At 34.1% G+C, this 24,321-nt stretch overlaps 2 protein-coding genes across 8 annotated transcripts in view; one reads left to right on the top strand and one right to left on the bottom strand.

Moving 5' to 3' along the window:
• LOC126881894 (calsyntenin-1) overlaps nucleotides 1-24,321 on the top strand; it is a 673,839-nt gene that overhangs the window by 121,939 nt on the left and 527,579 nt on the right. The window contains exon 2 of one of the 3 annotated variants that reach the window (XM_050646546.1): nucleotides 14,555-14,590. The exons of the other annotated variants lie outside the window; for them this stretch is intronic. Within the exon in view, the coding sequence (XP_050502503.1) occupies nucleotides 14,555-14,590 (36 nt within the window). The remainder of the gene's footprint in view (nucleotides 1-14,554; nucleotides 14,591-24,321) is intronic. 3 annotated transcript variants of the gene reach the window in all.
• LOC126881895 (glucose dehydrogenase [FAD, quinone]-like) overlaps nucleotides 1-24,321 on the bottom strand; it is a 176,938-nt gene that overhangs the window by 98,361 nt on the left and 54,256 nt on the right. Inside the window, exon 1 of one of the 5 annotated variants that reach the window (XM_050646550.1) lies at nucleotides 20,217-20,415. The exons of the other annotated variants lie outside the window; for them this stretch is intronic. Within the exon in view, the coding sequence (XP_050502507.1) occupies nucleotides 20,217-20,397 (181 nt within the window). The 5' untranslated portion in view covers nucleotides 20,398-20,415. Of the gene's footprint in view, nucleotides 1-20,216; nucleotides 20,416-24,321 lie in introns of those variants that run through there. 5 annotated transcript variants of the gene reach the window in all.

The raw sequence follows: 24,321 nt of genomic DNA, 5'->3' as shown, positions 1-24,321 counted from the left end.
ATTGCGTTACACCTCGAGATTGGGGAGCTCAGCAGTCAGAGTCGCAGAACAAATGTCACCGTGTAGTAAGACATAAGGCAAATGTGTTGCGACTGTATGGTGATCTACCAATTGAGGTGCATGTATAGTTTATTTACCACCTTTAATGGAAATTAGTCACAATTTCGGTTGAAAATACGTTTATTTTGACGTCTCGATCTCATCTTCAGAAATTTAAATATTAAAAATAATATTTCCTCTTCCTCCTCTGCATAAGCAATTCTGCCTGTTCATTTGCGGATATAGATACCTGTATGAAAGATTGTCATTCCCTCTTTTGCGTGGTCGGCCGATACTTCTTCTACCGATTGGTGATTTATATTTTACTATTTTGACCACACGTGTCTCCCCAATTCTGCTTATGTGGTTATTCCATTCTTTTTTCTATTTAGTGTCCGTTCGTGTATACACTGTACGTTATTACATTGTCTTCTAATGTCTTCACTCCTTTTTAGATATCTCAGCGTATTTCCTGTAATTCTTCTCAGTACTCTCATCTCTGCCGTTTCCAGTAGTCTTTGTGTTGTGGCTATATCAGGTCTTGTTTCTGATGCATATGTTACTGTTGGTCTTACACTGGCTTTATAAATTCTCCATCTGCAGTTTTGTTGGGTGGATTGAGTAGCTCGACAGAACTGTTGCCGATCCCAAGCCCGGATAAAGGAGGAGGGAGTCTACAGCTAGGTTAACACCCTACTAAACCGTACAGCTCATAAAAACAATGCCTCGGAACAGGAATGATATCATTACGACGACCGAAAAAGAGGACAACGAATTTATGGAAAACTCAAAATGGTAAACGTCAAAATTCATAGTAAACAATGTATCAAAGACATGCCATATTGTTTATCCTTGTTTAGCTTACTGGGGCTTCTATGGACAAGCGGTTTAATTTTGCGACACTAGTTTCTCTAAGCCAACAACAAAGCCAACTAAGCCTAGTAAGATATATCTCGACCCCCTTAAAAACACCCAAACGCGCGAGCACATCACAGCAGATAAATAGTAAAATGCACAGAATATCAAATATACCAAACGAAAACAGAACTATTAACGAATGTTGGTACGATATTCAAAACTCGATTTTAGAGGACGTAAGGGAATCTGTAAAAACACCTACAATGTTGGCAAAAAATGACTGGATGAACCAAGAAATTCTAGACCTGATGGAAGTTGACGAAAATACAAAAATAGAAATATTATCAAATACCGTTAAATCAACGAATTCATAAAAAGAAAAATTAAACAGGCCAAAGAATCCTGTCTCGAGAATTCATGTAGAGAAATAGAAGACCTCCAAAAAAAGCATGACAGTTTCAACCTCCACAAGAAACTTAAATATACCTCCGGAATTAGAAAACAGAAAAATGCTCACGTATTTAAAACCGCAGACGGAAAAATTTGTGATCACGAACAACAGTGCAAAGAATGGGAGAGACACATCAGTGACCTTTTTGACGATGCTTCTCGAGAAAATGCTCCAAATACTACCTGTGGCAACCAATTGGACAGAGGTCCCAGTATACTGAAGTCAGAAGTCATAAAAGCAATACAACAAGCCAAAAACAATAAAGCACCTGGACCAGATCAAATCCCTGTTGAGCTACTTAAACTTTTAGATGAGGAAAACATTACCTACTTGACTACTTTCTTTAACAAAATTTACAACGAAGGAAAAATACCAGATGATTGGTTGGAGTCACTGTTTATAACATTACCAAAGAAAAGCAGGCCCACCAAATGCAGCGATTTTAGACTAATCAGTTTGATGAGTCATACTTAAGATACTTTTACGTATTATACAAAACCGAGTATTCCTTCTGTGCGAAACTAGAATGGGCAATAAGCAATTTGGATTTAGAAATGATCTAGGAACTAGAGAAGCACTATTTTGTATGCGCGTTCTATTACAATAAAGTTGTGAATTCCGAAAGAACGTTTATGTTTGTTTCATCGACTTCGAGAAGGCATTCAACCGAGTACAACATGATACACTTTTCGATTGCCTGCAGGCAGCAGGACTTGACCAGAACGATATAAGACTGCTGAAATACTTATATTACAATCAAGTAGCCTCTATCCAAATTGGAGAGAGTCGTACTGAAAAACTGCCGAGAAAACGTGGAGTCTGACAAGGTTGTGTTTTATCACCCACCCTTTTTAATCTGTACTCTGAAGAAATCTTTAGGGAGGCTTTGGATGACAGACAAGAGGGAGCAAGGCTAGGCGGAGAAGTAATCAACAAATTAGATACGCTGACAGCCATTCTTGCTGAAAATTTACAAGATCTTCAGACACTACTAAATCTAGTCAGTGAAGCAAGTTATCGGAGAGGCCTTAAAATCAACATTTCAAAAACAAAGTAGATGGCAGTTGGAAAGATTAATATAGATCAAGGTCAGCTTTCTCTTGATGGAGAGGAGTTAGAACGGGTAAATCATTTCAAGTACCTTGGCAGCTGGTTAAATGTAAATTGTGACTCTGATGAAGAGATAATAACTAGGATCGAAATGTCACGGATGGCTTTTGTGACCTGGAAACCAGTTTTATGTAACAGAAACCTGTCGATGAATATTCGAAAGAAGGTGCTGAAATGTTATGTGTGGTCTATCCTATTGTATGGTTGTGAGACATGGACGTTAAAAACCACAATGCTAAACAAAATAGAAGCATTCGAATTGTGGTGCTATCGACGAATCCTAAAGATATCGTGGGTTTCGCACACTTCCAATGAAGATGTTCTTCAAACGCTGAATTCAGAACGTCTGCTCATAAGCATCATAAAGAGAAGAAAAACAGAATACTTCGGCCATATAATTAGAGGACCTAAATACCATCTGCTTCACCTTATAATACAAGGAAAAGTGGAGGGAAAGAGATGGATTGCGTAATATTAGACAATGGTGTGGCTGCACAGTAGAAGAATTATTTCTCGCAGCAGCCGATAGAGAGAGATTTTAGGAAATTGTAAACATGATGACGGCCAACGTCTGAATACAGACACGGCACCTAAAGAAGAAGAAGTTTCTCTGAGTAAAAAAGAAACCTAGTATAAAAAGTAATTCGTAAATAATTTCATGCATATGCAAAGATATAATGGAAGAACAATATCTGTAAAAAATCACGTAATAGTCAGAAAATATCTCTCACCTCTATCCACCATAGAAAGCATTCACTAGAACGTGATTAATTTTCAAATGCGGATTATGTTTGTCTGCTTCGGCGTTCACCGCGCCAAGTGCCCTAACAGGAACGACGCCCCGCAACAGCAAAACCAAAAAGGTTATTGCGGTTTTAGAAACGCAGTTCAATGGTTACGTCGATTAATGCACTTTACCGGAATCTCTTGCTAATGACTGAAGGACTGAACCCCTAGAAGTTTCTCTTTCTGGTTAAACCCTTTCTGGATTTGAAATTCATTTCCTGGCAATAAATTTCATAGTTACCTACTCAAATTTGTTCCTTCGAAGTATTGTTATCAGTTTGTTTTATGACACTCCTGTTAAAATGCTTTGATGAGAATACTTAAAAGATGTTTTAGCCTTTTTAACATTTTTTTGTGATATACATGATCTATTGGGTATACTTTCTGTTGTTTTCCGGATTTTACTCCGCGTTGAATAATGTTGGTTTTGAGAAAAGTAGACCGGTCTAGTTAGACTCAAAAATAGGTGTGAGGTTACAATAATTCCCAGCCAGCTGAAAATTGGTAGGATTGTTCAAAACACCATCATGAATAAAATATAAAAAGTCCTCATCGATCCGACGCGAGGAAAAAAATTACTCGGGGTCAAAGGTCACAAAAAGGGATTTTTAGCAATTTTCAGCGAAACGATAAGTTTTATCATAAAATTGGTTCTAACAAAAAGTGTAGATCAGATAATTATCTATAAAAAATGTCTGAATACTTTTTTCCTAAGAGCCACCGTTTTTGAGATATAACGATTCACAAAGTTGAAAGAGTCGTAATCGTCATAATATGTATTAGTAGGTAAACCACGTATATATGTTGCCGGCCAAACCAGATTCTAGGCCAAACTAGTTTGTCCTAACCGCCTTAAGATAAACTAGTATGGCCTAGGCCAAACTAGTTTGTCCTATCGCGCGTAGGCCAAGCTAGTTTGTCCTAGGCCAAACTAGTTTATCCTGATATAAATACACACACTTCAGGCCAAACTAGTGAAGTGTATGTTTTTATATCAGGATAAACTAGCTTAGCCTAGTCTAAACCAATTTAATCTAGTCGAAAGTAATTGATTAGGTACAGATTGATTGCTGATTTAAACGTAAGTTTAGAAGACACTATTAAGAGTTGTAAGACTTTCAAGTATTTAGGGTAAATGATAAACCGAGATGGCACTTGTATGAAAGATATAGAAATCAAAATAGTACAAAGAAAACAAGCCACGAAAGGACTCCATGGAGTCATATGGAAGAACACTAACTAAAGAAAACAAAAAAGGATTTTTCAGGGCATAGTGCTGAATATTACATACCCTACAAGAGCGGAAGAATGGACAGTGACAACAATAATACGAAGTAAAATGCGAACAGTTGAATGGGAGTTTATGAGAAGGTTTCTTGTAAATCACCAGGTAGGATAGAATAAGAACAGAGGAAATATAAAACAGAATAGAAGTAATCAAGTATATTCAAATGGGAAATAAGCCACAATTTTACCTAAAAATGATTTTATTAACGTTTCGACGCCCAAGTCGGGTGTCGTTGTCAAAATACAAAATAATACTAAATAAACAAAAATGTTGTTGCTTAGTAAAAAATTCTTCTAATAATTTATTTAATCTGACTCATTTATATCGGTAATTCAGACACGTATTATACATTTTAAAGTAGACGACTTTAAAATGATATTGCCAATATTGATGAGTTGCGTTCCTGGGACGACTTTACTAAAAGATAGTTCATTCGATTACATGAAATCAATCCCAACTCAAGAATATCCGCCACAAAAAATCATAGCATGTGATCTGTCTTTAAAAAGACAACCAAACGCAACGGTGGCACTGAAATTCTCGCGTTAGAGATTCCATAGTAAATAGAATAGAAGTAGAATGCTAAATTACAAAAAAGTTGTGGTAGTAAAAGTAGAGCCCTGAAATGCAAGAATGTCGGAGCACAGGTGCCCGAAAAGATTACTGGACTGGGACCCGCGGGGAGGAAGACCTGCTGTGAGATGGAAAACTTACATAGGAAATGCTATGATAGATAGAGACCTCAGAGTTTGCGACTGGGAGAATAGAGTGCTATGGAAGAAGAAAACGGCAAACCCATAATGGGAAAAAGCCAAGAAGAAGAAGTAATTCAGCGAACTAGTACGGCTAAATATAAATAATAAATGAATAAATAACTTTCTTGGAAAAATAATGAAACAGGAAAAATAATTTGACAGTCATGAAACCGGAAGTATATATTTGTTCTCGTCTTGCGAAGTCGCGTCGAATAATATATCACTTGTGACTTTAAAACAGTGACTTGTGACTTATATCCGGTGACGTTAAAACAGTACTCCCGGTCGCATTTCTAAAACCGGAAGTCCTAGATCAAATTTCTCACCTTTAGTACCATTCTTGGATTATAAGCATTCATTTGACATCTCATTTGTTATTCTACCTGGTATAGTGACGGACGAGTTATATTCGCGGAGGCGGACAGATAGCCTAGGTCAAATTTCTCACCTTTAGTACCATCTTTGGATTATAAGCTTTCATTTTCTTTCTTTTTATTTTTTTTTTCTTTTATAGAGTTTATTTGTAGCAACTAACAACATAATAAATAAACCCACTTTCTCACTGAAGTTGTTAGTCACATAGACTACAACTTGTGCGTGAGGGTTAAATTTTGATTAAGCATATTAAAACATTAATTTATCTTATAGGTTAACAAAAAGGAATAAAATATAGTCTTTTTCGATCATCTGACTTCAAATTTGGGCTCCTCTTCTCACCTAATTCAGTTACTGTTAAATTTAGTTTATGGGACCTCCGAAAATCTCTCATAATATTCAAGAAAGGATTGTAAACAATTTCTGATGGGATTCTTCTGACGAACTTCGTTTTCTATGAGAATTATAATGATTTTTTGAAGGTGTTTCATCCATTTTTACCATAATTTTCACAATTTAAATATTTATAAGTGATATTTGTAATAAATCATTTTTGACATTTGACCCCTCATTTGCCATTCTACCTGTAATAGTGACGGAGGAGTTATATTCGCGGTCGGACGAACAGACAGTCTAGGTCAAATTTCTCACCTTTAGTACCATCGTTGGATTATAAGCTTTCATTTGACACCTCATTTGTCATTCTACCTGGTATAATGACGGAGGAGTTCAGTTCACGGACAGACAGACAGACGGACGTGGATAATTCAACGTTTTCACATTTTTTCAAAATTACTGAAAACAATATTAATTCGTACTCGATTTTATTCGCAATTGTATCTTTTCTTTTAATTTTTGGAGAAAACTTCATCCTTTTATTATTTTTTATATTATTTAATTATACAAGAATATATTGATTTATAGCATGTATCAATATCTTCATTCGATGTATCATATATAATACAATATATCGATGTATAATTTTTTTTTCATCCCTGTTGGGACGTGATCTGGGAATTCCCCGTATGTAAAAGTCCTTACGGGTCCCGGTGAATTCGTAACTATTTTAATCCCCCATCCTAATTACAGGCCAACTGGCAACTCTGGCGCGCAGCTAATTTTTCGTTAACTCACTACCTACCGGTGAATTTGTAACTTTCATTTTTTAAGTAATGTTAATAATCTAATACCGGTATTCAAGGTATATATCTGTATAAATTACCCTCTTTGAAGGTGGTGTAAATTTGCTATTTTTTGTCTACCAGTAAGAAGAAAAGCATTTAAAACAAAATTTAAGATAACCGCACTATAGTGCATGTAAAACAATTTAAACAAGGTTTTATAAATCTTGCTATACTTCATTGTTGCTTATAAAACTATAAATTAAGTCAGTTAAACGTTAAGGCCATCGGTACATAATTCGCAAATATTTTACGGCTATCCCTACTTTTTCTGTCTTTACACGGCAAATTATGTTAGTAAAATTCACACTGATATGGATATGTAAACATTACTAAGGTCCGTCCCACCTTGACTTTACAGTATAGGGAACATAGGCAATGCAGTCCTTATGAGAGTTTTTAGCGCGGTGATGCCGATCTTATCAAAAAGAATTTGTAATCGAACATTAGAGGGATTAAATTAAAATTGTTTTAGAAAAGCAAACTACAATTTTAGGATTCATATGCGTAATAAATATAGTATATCAATAGTATATTAGTTTATTCAAATAGCTTTAAAATGAGTTGAAGTAAAATAGAATTGTAGCTCTGTTTATCAATAAACATTAATGAAAGGTATACATTTGCGATAGGCCCCGTGTTGGCTTAATCCGTTACTGTTCAGATTTATTTCTTACATTTTAACCTAACTACCTGAGGTATTAGATTTAATCCATGGTTTCGAATGCACCTGTAGGTTTCGAGTTGGCAGGTTCAGGTAGTAGAAAAGTTACGAATTGGCCGGTGTACATTTTAATTTGAAAATATTTGTCATTAAAAGTTGCGAGGCGCGTGTCCGTCCTTACATGTTCGCTAAATTACTTTCGACTCAGCCAAATTGGTTTAAACTAGGCAGTACATACTAGTTTATCCTAAAGTGTGAGTCTTTATTATATCAGGCCTAGGCCAAACTAGTTTAGCCTGAACTGTGCGTATTTATATCAGGATAAACTAGTTTGGTCTGAAGTGTGTGTATTTATATCAGATAAACTAGTTTGGCCTACGGGCGATAGGACAAACTAGTTTGGCCTAGGGTACACTGTGGTGCAAAATTAACCGGACATCTTCAAAATGGGTCATTTTTGATGTCTCCAATTTCCTAAACCTGTTGTCCGATTTAAGTGATTTTTTTAATATGTTATAGCCTTATTCGTTAGCAATATCTCTGTAATAATATTGTTACTAAACGGGTAAATTTTCATTGTATACCGGGTGTACCAATGACACTGTGTTTTTTTCTCAAACTTAATATATTATTACTAAATATAATAGCCACGCAGACAATAATTGAATAGAGATGTTCTTCAAGGTTACACTGACATGTAAAATGAGGGACCTGTAGAGACTTTACTTGTTTTACAGCTTCAGTAATGTATATGTTACCGGCCAAATCCCATTTCAGGACAAACTACACCAAGGTGCAAAATTAACCGGACACCTTAAAAATGGGTCATCTTTGATGTCTGGAATTTCCTAAACCTGTTGTCCGTTTTAGGTGATTTTTTTAATATATTATAGCCTTATTCTTTAACAATATCGCTGTAATAGTATTGTTGCTAAACAGTTAAATTTTCATTATATACCGGGTGTACAAATCAAACTGTGTTTTTTTCTAAAAGTTTGCATCACCCTGTGGAATATTCTAGCATTTATAAAATACTGAAATTAAAACCCAACTATAGATTCATGTTTTCTCAACATTCTGTTCTTTGATTTATTCGCTTATGTTGGACCATAAAAAAGTTAGGTACTGTAATAATTACCCATGTTTTTTATGAATACAGGGTGTTTTTAAACAAATGTGGCAAACTTCAAGGGGTAATTCTAGGTGAAAAAATAATGACAGTTTGCTGTATAAACCTATGTCCGCAGATGCTTCGTTTCTGAGATAGAGGGTGTTGAAATTTTTCTTACAAACTGACGATTTATTTATTGCTTTAAAACCGCTTGGAGATATGCAAATGAAATTTGGTGGGTTTTAAGACGTATTTATTGTACATTTTTTGACATACAAGTAAGAATTTAATATTGACCATTGGTGCGCATACGGGTAATATGAGCGGTTATATTACCCGTATGTGCGTCAATGATGAATATTAAATCCTTAATTGTATGTCAAAAAATGTGCAATAACTACGTCTTAAAACCGACCAAATTCCATTTGCATATCTCAACCGGTTTTAAAGCAATAAATAAATCGTCATTTTGTAATAAAAATTTCAACACCCCCTATCTCGAAAACGAAGGATTTTCGGACATACCGTTTATAAAGCAAACTCATTATTTTTTTATGCAGAATTTCTCCTTAAAGTTGGCCATACTTATTTAAAACACCCTGTATTGATGAAAAACATGGCTAGTTGTCAAAGTACCTAACTTTTTTATGGTCCAATGTTAGCGAATGAATCAAAAATCAAAATGTTGAGAAAACATGAGGCTATAGTTGGAACTTAATTTCAGTATTTTATAAATGTTAGAATGTTCCACAGGGTGATGCGAACTTTTAGAAAAAAACACAGTTTGATTTGTACACCCGGTATACAATGAAAATTTAACTGTTTAGCAACAATACTATTACAGCGATATTGTTAAAGAATAAGGCTATCATATATTAAAAAAATCACTTAAATCGGACAACAGGTTTAGGAAATTCCAGACATCAAAAATGACCCATTTTTAAGGTGTCCGGTTAATTTTGCACCCCAGTGTAGTTTGTCCTGAAATGGGATTAGGCCGGTAACACTGAAGCTGTAATACAAGTAAAGTCTCTACAGATCCCTCATTTTACATGTCAGTGTAACCTTGAGGAACATCTATTCAATTATTGTCTGCTTGGCTAGAGACAATATTTTTAAACCGTACCCCGCCCCCCCCCCCCCTTAAGCGAACTCTAAGATGTCCAGACTGGTTATTCGTGAACAAACCCTTTGATGTTACCGCTATCCAAGCGAAATTTGAGCGAACCCATTACCAACTTTCGTCCACAAAGCTCGCGGACGGTTCGCGATAGGCTCACGAACTTTGTTTGTACGCGGCTTTATGGTAACCTGTGATAATACGATACGCGGACCAGGTTAGCGAATAAGAAGAGACTTAATTTGCAGGAATAAAGAAAGTATCAATAAAGCTCTTATTTCAGCTTGAGCTTGATTGAATTTCGGATTTGTCCGATTATTTCAGTTTATATTGAACCATTAGGCTCATTGTGCATTTAATCAAACACGATAAAATGGGCTCTTAAGCTTTCAGACTTGTCTAATTAATAACATTATAAATTCCGAATCGTTCCAGGGACTATAAAATGCTTTTAAATTTTATTTCACTTAATGCTTAATGTGTTTAAATTTCTTAAAGGGGACTGCCCGAGTCGTTTAAATGTGTTAAAAACTGAATGGAATGGTTTATTTGAATAAAAAAGAAATGACGAAAGACGGGAAAAAGTCGATCGATATCAAATAAGAATTTTAGGGGGCGTTGTTTCCATTGTTTCAATAGAGTTTGATTTTATGAAAGCTTTGATTAAAAAATTGTAATGAGAGATTTTATCATAAACAAATGGGTTTTTACTCAGAAGAATGTTATAAGGCAAGAAAGTCAAAAAAGTGTATGCAATAAAGAGTCCTTTTTATTGTTTATAAGTTTCTATTTTGTTACAACACTCATTGTCACAACTTGTAGATGTTCTTGACTCATTTAAGAACTAAACTCTAGAAATATAGTGAATTATTTGGTCGAAAGAACAAAACGACTACGGAGAACAAATTGACAAAACAGAAAAAGGAAAACAATCCACATGGAATGCTAGAATGCTAAGGAATGCTAAGGCATTATTGAAGTTAGTATATTCAATGAATTAGATAAAACTCATCTTCCCTGGATGGATGGTCTAAATTTATTCTGTAGTCGTAATTTAGAGTAACCATGGTTTAAACATCTGCAATCTCAAGTCCTTTTATTACAAGATATAAAGAGATAAGACATGAATACCTGGAAGAGACAGTCAGAATGGTTGATATGTCTAAAGAATTACTGTTTATACTGAGTTGGGATAAAGTATGGAACCAAGCAAATATCTTTGAAATGAAAAGAACAGTATTTATGAAACTTTGCATGCAAGTACAGTGATACAAAAGGCAGCTGATGCCATATTTTTTTGTTACTACTCCACTTCCGATTTCACCGGAAATACCCTTAACTTATTTACTTTAAATAGGACACTCTGTATATTTTTACAGTTTTTAAAAGAGCTTGTTATTTTTAATTCGTACATACCAAATTTGGAAGAAAACATTTGTTAAAAAGTGTATGTAGATAATTTTTTGTATTAATACAACGTAGTAGGAAATAAACGAGTACCATCTATACTGTAGACCAAAATTGTTAATGATAATTGGTTATGGTGAATCTTCATTTTTTGGAGGTGAATATTCCAATTCGATGGATTGGACGTAGAGGATTCATAGAGTGACCCGCTCGTTCTCTGGACCTCAAACCCGTTAGATTTTTTTTGTGGTTTCCTAAAATCACGTGTTTACGTTAGGCGACCATTATGCTTGCAGGATTTGAGACAAAGAATAATTGAGGAATGTGAACTAATACGTGGAGAAATCTTGCAGAGTGACTCACGAATTTATTTATAGGCTTGCACGTTGTTAGGAGGAGAAAGGCGGGCATTTTCAACATTTGAAATTTTTTTTTTCATTTTTATTATCATTGGCCTAACGTAAATAAACTAACCTATTTTTAACTGTAAAGAGATTTATTTCTTGTTTTAATAGTTCTTTCTTCTAAAATTGCTATGTATGAATTAAAAATAACAAATTCTTTTAAAATCTGCAAAAATATACAGGGTGTCCCATTTAAAGTAAATAAGTTAAGGATATTTCCGGTGAAACCGGAAGTGGAGTAGAAAAAAAAATATGGCATCAGATGCCTTTCGTGTCACTGTACTTGCATGCAAAGTTTCATAAGTATTGTTCTTTTCGTTGCAAAGATATTTGCTTGGTTCCATACTTTATCCCAACTCTGTATATCTATCGTGCCTTATTTTAACCATATTACTCTATCCAGTGCTGTTTTAGCATATTTATTAAGATCATGCCTCTATCTCATTTGAGGTCTTCATTATCTCCTTTTTTCCTTGGTCGCCATATCTATCGTGCCTTATTTTAACCATATTACTCTATCCAGTGCTGTTTTAGCATATTTATTAAGATCATGCCTCTATCTCATTTGAGGTCTTCATTATCTCCTTTTTTCCTTGGTCGCCGATCGCCGATATTCAACAATGAAATACTCTTCAACAATTATATTAAATATTTATTATTGATATGTAGTATGTTTAATTTAAAAGTACTCTCGAAAAGAAATGTACAAACCACACCACCAACAAGGTGTTGACAACACCTTGTTGGTTATACTTTTCTGATCCAAATATTATTCCTATTTATCACATTATAACATTACATGTACCTACCGTTTAAGTCAAGAACAGTGTACTGATACGACTACTAGTCTAAAAGCTAGTGAACCCTCCGACTAACGGTCGTCCTGTAAGGCTAGAAATTTTTCTAGTGATAATTCATAGCACACCAAGGCTAAAAACCATGACCTGGCAGGCCTCAGCGGTGCACGTGTATCTATCAGGTGAATCGAAAAGTGCAAATTTAGGGGGTAAAATAAACTTTCTCCTGTAAAGTTTAAAAAGTATATGTTTGAGTAAGTCATTTAGAAGAAATGTGTACAATGACAGGCGATTCTGAAGAGCATTAGACCTTGCCAGGCGAGGGGAAAGATTAGGGGTGTTTCCTAAAATTATTCTTTTTGCATCGAACAAATTTTTTTTAGGTTTTTTGATACATTCCAAACAGAAAACGTCTTTAGTGATTTTTCTCTTAAGTTAATAGTTTTTGTTATATAAGCGATTGAAAATTTTGAAAATTGCGAAATCGGCCATTTTTTACCCTAAATCGGACATTTATCTAAAAATTTCAATGTTGCCAAGGTACGTAGATATTCTTTAAACATTGATTGATGAAATCCCGACTCATTATTTGCAATAAAATATCGAAAACCCCTTTGTTTTTTTAATTGCTAATCAAGCTTGCGCGTCACTGTAGTATAAGTGAGGACGTTTGAGTTTGCATAAATTCATTATCTCGAGAATGGGCAAATTTCAAGAGAAATCCTCAGATAGGTCGATTTTTATTTTTGAATTAGGACTTGTTGGCATATATATAATACTAGTGACGTCATCCATCTGGGCGTGATGACGTAATCGATGATTTTTTTAAATAAGAGTAGGGGTTGCGTGATAGCTCATTTGAAAGGTTATTTAATTCTCTATTCAGTAAAATAAACATTAACATAATTATTTATACAGGGTGTACAAAAAAAATGTTCTTCTATTTGTCAAATTTAATCAAAGTTAATTTAATAAAAAAAAAATGTTTGTACACCCTGTATAAAAATTATGTTAATGTTTATATTAGTGAATAGATAATTAAATAACCTTTCAAATGAGCTATCACACAACCTCTACTCTCATTTAAAAAAATCATGGATTACGTCATCCCGCTCAGATGGATGACGTCACTAGTATTACATAAATGCCAAAAAGTCCTAATTTAAAAATAAAAATCGACCTGTCTGAGGATTTCTCTCGAAATTTGCCCATTCTCGAGATAATGAATTTATGCCAACTCAAACAATCCGCGTCCGCTTGATTAGCAATTAAAAAACAATCCGTGTCGCGTCCGCTTGATTAGCAATTAAAAAACAAAGGCGTTTCCGATATCGTATTAAAAAAAAATACTCTTTGGGATTTCATCAATCAATGTTTAAAGAATATCTACCTACCTTGGCAACTTTGAAATTTTTAGATAAATGTCCGATTTAGGGTTAAAAATGGCCGATTTCGCAATTTTCAAAATTTTCAATCGCTTATATAACAAAAACTGTTAACTTAAGAGAAAAATCACTAAAGACCTTTTCTGTTTGGAATTATTCAAAAAACCTAAAAAAAATTTGTTCGATGCAAAAAGAATAATTTTAGGAAAAACCCCTAATCTTTCCCCTCGCCTGGCAAGGTCTTATGCTCTTCAGAATCGCCTGTCATTGTACACATTTCTTCTAAATGACTTACTCAAACACATACTTAAATTCAAACCTTACAGGAGAAAGTTTATTTTACCCCCTAAATTTGCACTTTTCGATTCACCTGGTAGATACACGTGCACCGCTGAGGCCTGCCAGGTCATGGTTTTTAGCCTTGATGTGCTATGAATTATCACTAGAAAAATTTCTAGCCTTAGAGGACGACCGTTAGTCGGAGGGTCCACTAGCTCTTAGACTATACCTGATTATAAACATTTTATATATATATATATATATATATATATATATATATATATATATATATATATATATATATATATATAATGTTTATGAAAAAACAAAAGATGTAGATGTAGTGGATGTGTGAATTGTTCGTAAGGGGATTTTTCCGCATTCTCTATTTCATTTGTTTATATATATATATATATATATATATATATATATATATATATATATATATATATATAAATATTAGATAAAATTATTGTTATTGTAATTTTAAATTAGAAATAATTTTATAATTTTTGATACTAATGTGAACTTTCTATATTTCCAGGTAAGGGCCAACTACGACTGAACCAACTCAATATAGGTAAAGTTTTTTACGTTTACTCCAAAATAACGGCAAAAGTACAGTAGATATAAACTGAAACTTAATCTAAACGCCCACAAGGGTGGGCGTCCTACATATTTAACATTTCAAAACAGAAAATAGCGATTTATATTGTTATATTCCTATTTGACATAAGAAATAAAAGTCTATAGTTATATTTAAAATTCAAATAAAAATAAAGGTTTTCATTTTTCTCGACCGCGGGCATGTAAATTTGGAACACCCTGTATAAAACAAATTATGTATAGGTAGTTTTTAAGAAAGTGTTTCGGAGAAGTGTTTACGAACCCCAGGAACAATACGACTCAAGTAAACAATTAGAGTGATGGTTAAAAAGAAAGTGTTCGTGGAAAGGTGTGAATAACCACCGATAATTCATATTCTAGCAAATAAGATAATAGGTTATTAAATTTGTAAAGAAGGTTAATGTGGAAAGTAAAATTGAAATGGGGAATGTTATTTTTTCTTGAAATCCATTAAGATATTTAGAAAAAGGAAAGTTTGTGTTGGTAAATACGGATAATTGAAAGTTGCTTGGGATTGGGTGATTTTGGAATGCTGGAAGGGGTATTTGGGAGGAGAATGAATGAGGAATGAGAGTCAGAATGGTTTGAGCGAGAGATAGGCGAAGTCCAGTGTTCGAGAAGTGTGTACAAAAAAGTGAAACGCCGGGTTGGTTAGTTTTGTCTTTAAAAAAATAAAAAGTAAGATATCGTGGAGCGAGTGATAGACCGAGTCGAGATAGTATATAACTCCTTGCGTCTAGAGTATCCCGGTTTTTTATTGAAGTGTTTGAAAAAGGTAGAACACGGCATCAGGAGAAGGCAGGAACGAGGGCTGTACGAGGCGTAGTTTTCAAAGGAGCAGAGGCATTACTGGAAGACTGGGACGAGTCGTTAGATCGCAACCCAAGACAATAGGAAACGTGTTTTGTGTGAAGACATTGTCAAATCATCAGTAAAGGTCAGTCTATTTTGTTATGACATGAATGTATGGTTTGTGTATTAAATACCACATTGAAAATTGAGCCACACAATCACTATTAAAAAATTTTCATCAAACCTAAATCAATTTGTTACTGATAAATAATAATAGTTCATTATAAATAAAATAAATTTGGAGACAAAAAGAAAGAAGATTCCCATTTTTTGTAACTGTTGTATTAAATAAAGATAGAAAGATAAGATATAAGAAATATTAAGCAGTTATTGCCATTTAGATAAAATAAACGATTTTTATAATTTCCAATTGAAATCCGTATGTGTGTATTATTTTACTCTCTTTTATCTATCCCGATTAGGAATCCACTGAGAAATACTTTGAAGCCACGAAAGTAAGTAATTGATATTATAATTTAGCCCTGAGATTGACACTATATTGGTATTTGATCTGTTTGATTAATGAGATAATTATTGATTAATTAATTACTAAATTACATCTGAGAACATCATTAGATTTCAAAAGTAAGATCACAACAATATATACCTACTGTAAATCATTTATATTTAACTGGAATATGTTATGAGACACCCTGAAAAATATGAACTTGTCCATCTGATCATTCGGGAAAAGATCCAAGGTAAACGTAGTCGTAGTAGAAGGAATTCATGGTTGAAAAATCTAAGACAATGGATACGGAAAATCGACTACATCACTATTTAGATAACTAACAAGTTATCTAACGATCGATAAAGGCCATGAAACTAGAAGGGGTCAAAAGCAGCAGTAAGAGTATGGATGGAGAACTGACTCTCAACCATGATGTTCAAACTAGTTCTTTAGGCGGTCATGATAATGCAGCCGGCCAGATAAATACCAAATCGGTACAAATTACTGCATTTGCAAATTATGCAGCTATGAGTAACAGGAGCACACAACGACTAATGACAGATTAGGGAAATTGATCCCGAAGCACGAAAAATGGGGCTTAAAATAAGTGAAACAGAAACCAAGTACGTTAAGGTCGCCTGCATATTATCATGTACGTAGCGTTTCCGTCACGTTTAGTTTCCGAAAAATATGATTTAATGGTTGGAATGGAATGATTTAATGGTCTGGAATGTATCGTATCAGACACCTTACATTTCCGTTCGGTAAAATCATATTTTTCGGAAACAACGCTACGTGCATGATAATATGCAGCGACCTTTACAGTCAATAGGAGACCTGTCAATGAAAATAATATCCCAATAGACAACTGTACCATCGAACGTGTGGACCCTTTTGCATATTTGGGTACAAAAACAATTAAAAGAATTCCGTAAGTGGCTAAATTAATGAGACAATGAGAATCGTACATACTGTGTTAATAAAAGATTGATGTCATCGAAATTATTAGACAAAAGAACCAAAATGACTATTATTTGCAGAACATGAATCAACCCGTAGTAACCTATGGATGTGAGACCTGGGTAATAACAAGAAAAGTTAAATGTCAACTCAAGCCATAAGAGAGAAAGATAATGAGAAAAGTTTATGGTCCGATCAAGAGGATGATGGAGCCCTTAAAGAAAAAAGAAACTACCAGATTAATCAATTGAATGAAGGGTACGATATTGTGCGATTTGTAAAAAATTAGAGGCTGTCATGCCTGGGCCAAGTCCGGAGACAAGAAGATGTAAAATCAGCAAAGAAAATGTTACAGTGGAAGACGAAAGAAAGGAAGACCCAGAACTTGATGGTTGGATGACGTGGAAGATGACCTGAAAACTATGAAAGTAAGACAATGGAGGAGAAAGGCACAAGACATGTCTGAATGGAACGACATAGCCAGACAGGCAAATGCCCACCCAAGGTTGTGACGCAAAAAAAAAAGAAAAAGTACAAACAAGCACGATTTTTTTTTCGTTGCAAAATGGCGTTCTTCAGGTAATTTTTGAAGTCTGTATATGGGTCGATCTTTACCATTTTGCTACACTTGTAAGTAGCTTAGTTAGGCCTATTTCATACTTTACGACTTTGGTCGTCACGACAAACGGTCGTACGACCGTTTGTCGTGCTCATCGGACTTTCACACTTTACGACAGTATTCATCTTATTGTCGTAGAGAGCACAGGGCGTAAAATGAATCGGGCAAAAATTAATTATTTATACGTAGAAACAGTTCTTTGAACATCTGCAGATGTGATTGGTGCGTATTTAAATTTAGACAAATGTGCCGGTACTATTTTACAACAATATAATAAATTTGGGCTTTCTGCAGACAAATATTAGTTTATTACATGGCAGGTATAACGATGGGTTTTCCCGCTTATCTCCTAAGCCTAAGGGATTAAAATTCTTATAGACCAGGGCGCATCTGTAAAAATATTAGTACATTTGGACGTTGAGAGGTGACTCAAATTTTTTTGCAGAAATTGCTTGAAAATAAATCAAATAATAATATTTGAGTTATCCTCCCTCTCAAAAAGGTCCGGAACATTGTTTAAATAATCAAAATGTCAAAAAATTAAGAAAAAATTCGATTTTTTTCTTCGTTTTTTGATTATAACTTTAAAAGTATTTATTTCCGAGAAAAGTTGTACTAACATAAAAGTTGCGTAATTAAATTTCCTATAATATAGAATTGGTCAAAAATTTAAAAAATGGTCACCCTTGTTGCAAAATAGCAATAATTGCGAAAAAAACATACAAAAACAAGTATTCGTATTTTACGTTTTTCAACCATTTATGCTACACTTAGGACCTTCATATTTCACCCAGAAAAACTTTATGATACAGTAAAACAACACTGATAATTTCAATAAGATCGGTTTAATAGATTTTGCAAAATAAATTTTGCAATCCAGCTTTCGTAAAAAAATTCATTTTTTCAAAATGTTACAGGACTGAAAATAAAGCAGATAGCAAGTTGACATTTTTTTTGCATATAGAAGTGTACTGAACCTTTCATTTGCAATTTTGCAAAATTAAAATCGATTAACACCACGGCGTCAGGAATTTTTTTAAATAAACATTAATTATTGGTGCTACGCGCAGGACAGCAGATAGTTTGCTCTGATTGGGCATTCCAATGACCTTTGATAATGATTGATACATTTTAATTTTTATTACATTTCGATATAACTAAATAAATTTGTTAATTGCAAAATAAAAACACATACTCTATCCTTTGAAATAACACTTTTAATAGCAAAAACTTTCTTTGTTAATATATTTTAACTTAGAGAATAAAAGTTTATTATTTTTAAACATAAGCAATTGTTTAAACAATATTTCACAAACAATAATAAAATTAGTTTGATTTTTGTGGAATTAAAATATCAAAATACAACAAAATATAGAGTAAGAAAAAAATATATTAGATAAATATTGGAAGAAATTTTGGTGGAAATCAACTTGTGTGAATCGAACACCGCTGTCCTGCGCGTAGCACCTAAAATTAAGGTTTATTTAAAAAATTTCCTGACGCCGTGGTCATTAATTGATGTTAATTTTTCAATTTGCAAATGAAAGGTACAGTACACTTCTATAAGCAAAAAAAATTCAACCTGCTACCTGCTTTATTTTCAGTCCTGTAACGTTTTAAAAAAATGAATTTTTTTTGCGAAAGCTAGATTGCAAAATTTATTTTGCGTAATCTATTGCACTGATCCTAATGAAATTTACAGTATTGTTTTACTGTATCATAAAGTTTTTCTGGGTAAAATATGAAGGTCCTAAGTGTAGCATAAATGGTTGAAAAACGTAAAATGCAAATACTTGTTTTTGTATGGTTTTTTCGCAATTAATGCTATTTTGCAACTAGGGTGACTATTTTTTAAATTTTTAACCAATTCTATGTTGTAGGAAATTTAATTACGCAACTTTTATGTCAGTACAACTTTTCTCGGAAATGAATACTTTTAAAGTTATAATCAAAAAACGAAGAAAAAAATCGAATTTTTCCTTCATTTTTTGACATTTTGATTATTTAAACAATGTTCCGGACCTTTTTGAGAGGGAGGATAACTCAAATATTATTATTTGATCTATTTTCAAGCAATCACAGCAAAAAATTTTGAGTCACCTCTCAACGTCCATCTCAAAACAGATGCGCCCTGGACTATTATGATTTATTGAATTATTAGAGTTTTATTATAGCTCTCTTTATACTTCATAGAATCTTGCTTAATACAGGAAGTAACATGAAATTTCACTATAGTTTATCATAAGAAGTAAAATAAACAAAGATAAGCAACATATCTTTAAAATAAGCATTTTTACTACAAATCCTAATTATAATCTTTTGTAATTAATTAACATAAAAATAATCATTGTTCTGAAGCTATTTTCTTGTGGTCTCTTATGTAATTTACTATTTTTGTTGGGATTAAGCCACAATTTTATTTTATGATTAAGTTTATTTGACGTTTCGATTTCCACTTCGGAAATCGTTATCAAAATACTTCTTCTTCTTCTTCTTGTGTTTATGCGTATTACATTACATGCCATAATTATTTCAAAATATTTTATTAGATTTGTACTTTATGTTCTGTTTTAAATAAAAATAATATATAACGCAATAAAGATGTTGCGTTTACATAACGCTGGAAATTAATGGGCTAAAAAATTCAGGTTTGTAATTTACTAGTATACTTTAAATGTAAAATAAAGTACAACTTACCAAACTTAGTTTTCTCGTGGTCCTCTAAGTTTTCAAAATCAGGGTTAACATCCACTAAAACTTCACGCCATGCATTCCTTGTCTCTTTTCTGTCTTTATACACATCCAAAGTTTTGTCCCACAACACTGGTCTACTTTGTACCAGTGCAATTAAAAATCCCCCATCTATATTGTCTGCCATTATGTACGTGCCACTGGATTCACTGGTACTACACGACTAACTGTCGTTAAGTATGGAAGTACTAATTTATGCCCGTGGTTCACTGATAGCACGGCACGACACGACCGTCGTCCATTGCAGTGACATTGGACGACAGGCGAGGAGCAACGGCACGACAGTTAGTCGCGGTCGTCCTGTGTGAAAGGCTCCGTACATTGCTGTATTGGACTAATGGAATGTACGACTAACTGTCGTTACGACCGTTTGTCGTGACGACCGAAGTCGTAAAGTATGAAATAGGCCTTAGGAGCAAGGGTCGGCTGTTGGTCACGGTGTCTCACTCAAGTAGTGAACGTCCGCGTCCCCAGAAGAAACATGGATCCATGCACAATAAATTAAATACTAAAGAATTTTGTTGGATATTGGTTTATCATTTCCAATAAATACTTCGCTATTTAATTCTAATTAGGCCAATACTAAATAAATAGATTACGGCAATAGATAACGATTTGAGAATGGGATCGCTATAATATACTGAACCGTTCGTTAAATGCCAGGCCAGCGGTAATCCGTTAGTCCTGACCAGTAAATATTAATTACATCGTGATTTTCGACACAAGTAACGCCATTGTAAATCTGGTCGATTATAAATACCAGATGGTCATAATTTTCCGTTAATGTCGTTTTGTTTCCGAGCCAGAAAGTTCGTGGTTTTAACAAAAGTACCCGCATTAGCGACAACGCTTTACAACTGAAACCGCTGAAAGTAATCTGAATTAAACATTTCCATTCTGTTAAGCTTAAAGTTGATTTTACTTACAATAGAGGAGAACAATACTTAGTGCAATATTGGGAAATGATTAAATACTTATATTTAATTATATTATATTTAGACGACTTAACGCCTTTGAAATGTGGACCTATAGAAGAATTATGAGGGTTTCCTGGGTAGATAGAGTTACGAACAATGAAGTACTGAGAAGAATAGGTAAAGTGAAGGAAGTTGAACTTACAATTAAAGAAAGAAAGACATGTGATGCGGGGCGAGAAGTAGGTATGGCATCCTGCGACTCATAATGCAAGGAAAGATAGATGACAGAAGAGGCATCGGAAGAAGACGGATTTCATGGCTGAAGAACCTGAGAGAATGGTTTGGATGCAGCTCAAAACAACTATTTAGAGCTACTGCCTCAAAAATTAAAATAAATATGATGATTGCCAACCTCCGTAGCGGAGATGGCACCTGAAGAAGAACAAGACATTATATATCGCACATCCGCTCAAAAAGTGTCATAACTCAAAAAATGTTAAAATCGGTTTTATTGCACCAACAGTTTAATAAAACTATAAACTCCTATCTCACAAAGTGTCACGACTATGGGCGAAGTATTTATCGCTAGATGCCACTAGTGTCATTATACGATTATCCAAAATCAACGACGCACCGAAAACAAACAATGTCACATATCGACGTGTGCAAAGCATTTGTCCATCTAAGATCTGTATAAACGTCGTTTGTTGAGTTAAGGCAGTATATGTGATTACTGTATTCAAAGCAATCTGCGTATGTGCTCAAGAAAAGTGACACATTTATCACTTATTTATATTTCTTTTTGCAGTATTTTGTGTTTAATGTTGTTACTTGTATTTAAAGTTACATCATTAAGGGCCGGTTGTTCGAAAGCTAATCAACAATGATCATTATCAAATATTTAATTACTGTCACCAACTGTCAATATCATCTTTGATTGGGTTGCTGAAATCATAATTATTGATTACAATTACGAAATTACTTAATCAATTATAGTAATAATTGTTATGTTAATTGATTAACTAATCTCATAATTATAATCAATTATGTTTTCAGCAACCCAATAAAAGTTGACATTGACAGTTGGTGACAGTAATTAAATATTTGATAATGATCATTGTTGATTAGCGTTCGAACAACCGGCCCTATAGTATAAGTCTGTTAACCAGATAATAATAATGATATTATAAATATTGATATAAATATTGATATAAATATGATGCTGTTGTACTGCAAGTGTCACTTTTGATAAATATTTCGTAAATTTTTCGTTATTTTATTATATATTTTATTTTAATATGCTTAATACGCTATTTTATAGAGCTTCAAAAATCATTGTATCTGACTAAAATAGTTATTATTCTAATTTTAACAGTTTTGGACAGTTTTTAACAACATTTAACAATGTTGTAGGACAAACTTTAAACGTCGTTTTCTCGAAACTTTGCTTTTTTGACTTATGACACTCTTTGAGCGGAGGTGCGATATAATAATAATATAATTATTATATAATATAATTATATATAATATAATTATATATATTGTATTATATTTATCTCCAAAAACTATGATGCGTTCATCAAACTTGTAAAACGAACCTCATGTAAACACATACCCAGAGGATGTCAACAACATTACATATCTGGTCTGAACGACTAAGCAAAAGACGTAATGACAAAATACACCGAAGAATAATATAGTAAAGACCCATTTAGCGAAGTTACCGCAGAGATAGGGGAGAGATTGCAGCAAATACTAAGCGCCTTAAGACAAGAACGGTGGAGCGAGACATGAAGTAAAATGAATATGACGCACAGTAGTAAGCAAGCTTGGAATATGATTAAAAAACTTAACGATGATCCCACAGAGATGAAAGAGCCATGTGCAATAACGCCAAATTAGATAGCCCACCAACTGCTTTTGAATGGCAAAGCGAACCATCGCGCATCGTTGCAAAACGCCAAAGATTATAAGAATTCAAGAACAGGAAACAACTCTCTTGCTAAACCCATTTACCATCGAAGAGCTCAAAAATGGCTTGGACCTTATGAAAATTGGAAAATCACCTGGGGTGGACGAAATCCTAACAGAGCAGGTAAAACACTTCTGACAAAAAGCGAAACAATGGGTACTCGATCTATTTAACATCTGTCGCTCTACCTACCAGATTCCAAAACTGTGTCGTAAATCAAAAGTAGTAGCCCTTCTGAAACCTGGGTAAGATCCTGAACTACCGAGTAGTTACCGTCCGATATCTCTGCTATGCCATTTGTATAAATTGTATGAACGCCTCATTTTGAACCGCTTCCAGGAAAAATTAGATGCAAAACTAATCCCACAACAAGCAGGCTTCAGGCCAGGCAACTGGCCAAGTGCCTCATTTGCACAGGACAAGTGCTGAACCTAACAGAGTACATAGAGGAGGGATTTGAGCAGAAAGAGTAGCCTTGATAGACCTCACAGCGGCCTATGATACGATAAACCACAGAATCTTGCTAAGATCTATAACACTGTGCTTGAGTATGACCTGGTAAATATCATTAGATCACTGTTGTGTAATAGACACTTCTACGATGTGCTAAATGGAAAGAAGAGCAGATGGAGAACCCCAAAAAATGGCCTACCTCAAGGGAGCTTTCTGGCGCCGTCCCTATTTATCATTTACACCAACGACCAACCAATGTACCCCCAGACTGAGAGTTTTGTTTACGCTGACGACCTTGGTATCGCCGTAAAGGGGAAAACACTCACACAAGTAGAGTCGATAATGGAAGAGGCTTTAAACATGATGTCAACTACAAAAAAAACTCATTAAAGTCAAACCCTACTAAAACCCAAGTATGTGCATTCCATCTCAATAACCATCCGGCGCATGTAAAACTGAATGTTTCTTGGGAGGGACAACGCCTGGAACATACTGATAGGCCCAAATATCTTGGAGTGACACTAGACCGGTCACTAACATATAAACTCCACTGTCAGAGCACAAGACAAAAGGTTTCTACGAGAAACATCCTTCTCCGGAAACTTCTAGAGGGCAAGTGGGGTGCAAACCACCAGGTCTTAAAGTCAACAGCTGAGGCCTTTTTTATTCAGTATTTTATAAATGTTAGAATATTTAGTGTGTGTGGTGA

The sequence above is a fragment of the Diabrotica virgifera genome, chromosome 3 (genome assembly GCF_917563875.1).
Source record: "Diabrotica virgifera virgifera chromosome 3, PGI_DIABVI_V3a".
Classification (NCBI taxonomy): Eukaryota; Metazoa; Arthropoda; class Insecta; order Coleoptera; family Chrysomelidae; genus Diabrotica; species Diabrotica virgifera.
The sequence above is the reverse complement of the archived record's forward strand: the minus strand, read 5'-3'. Positions and strand labels throughout refer to the sequence as shown.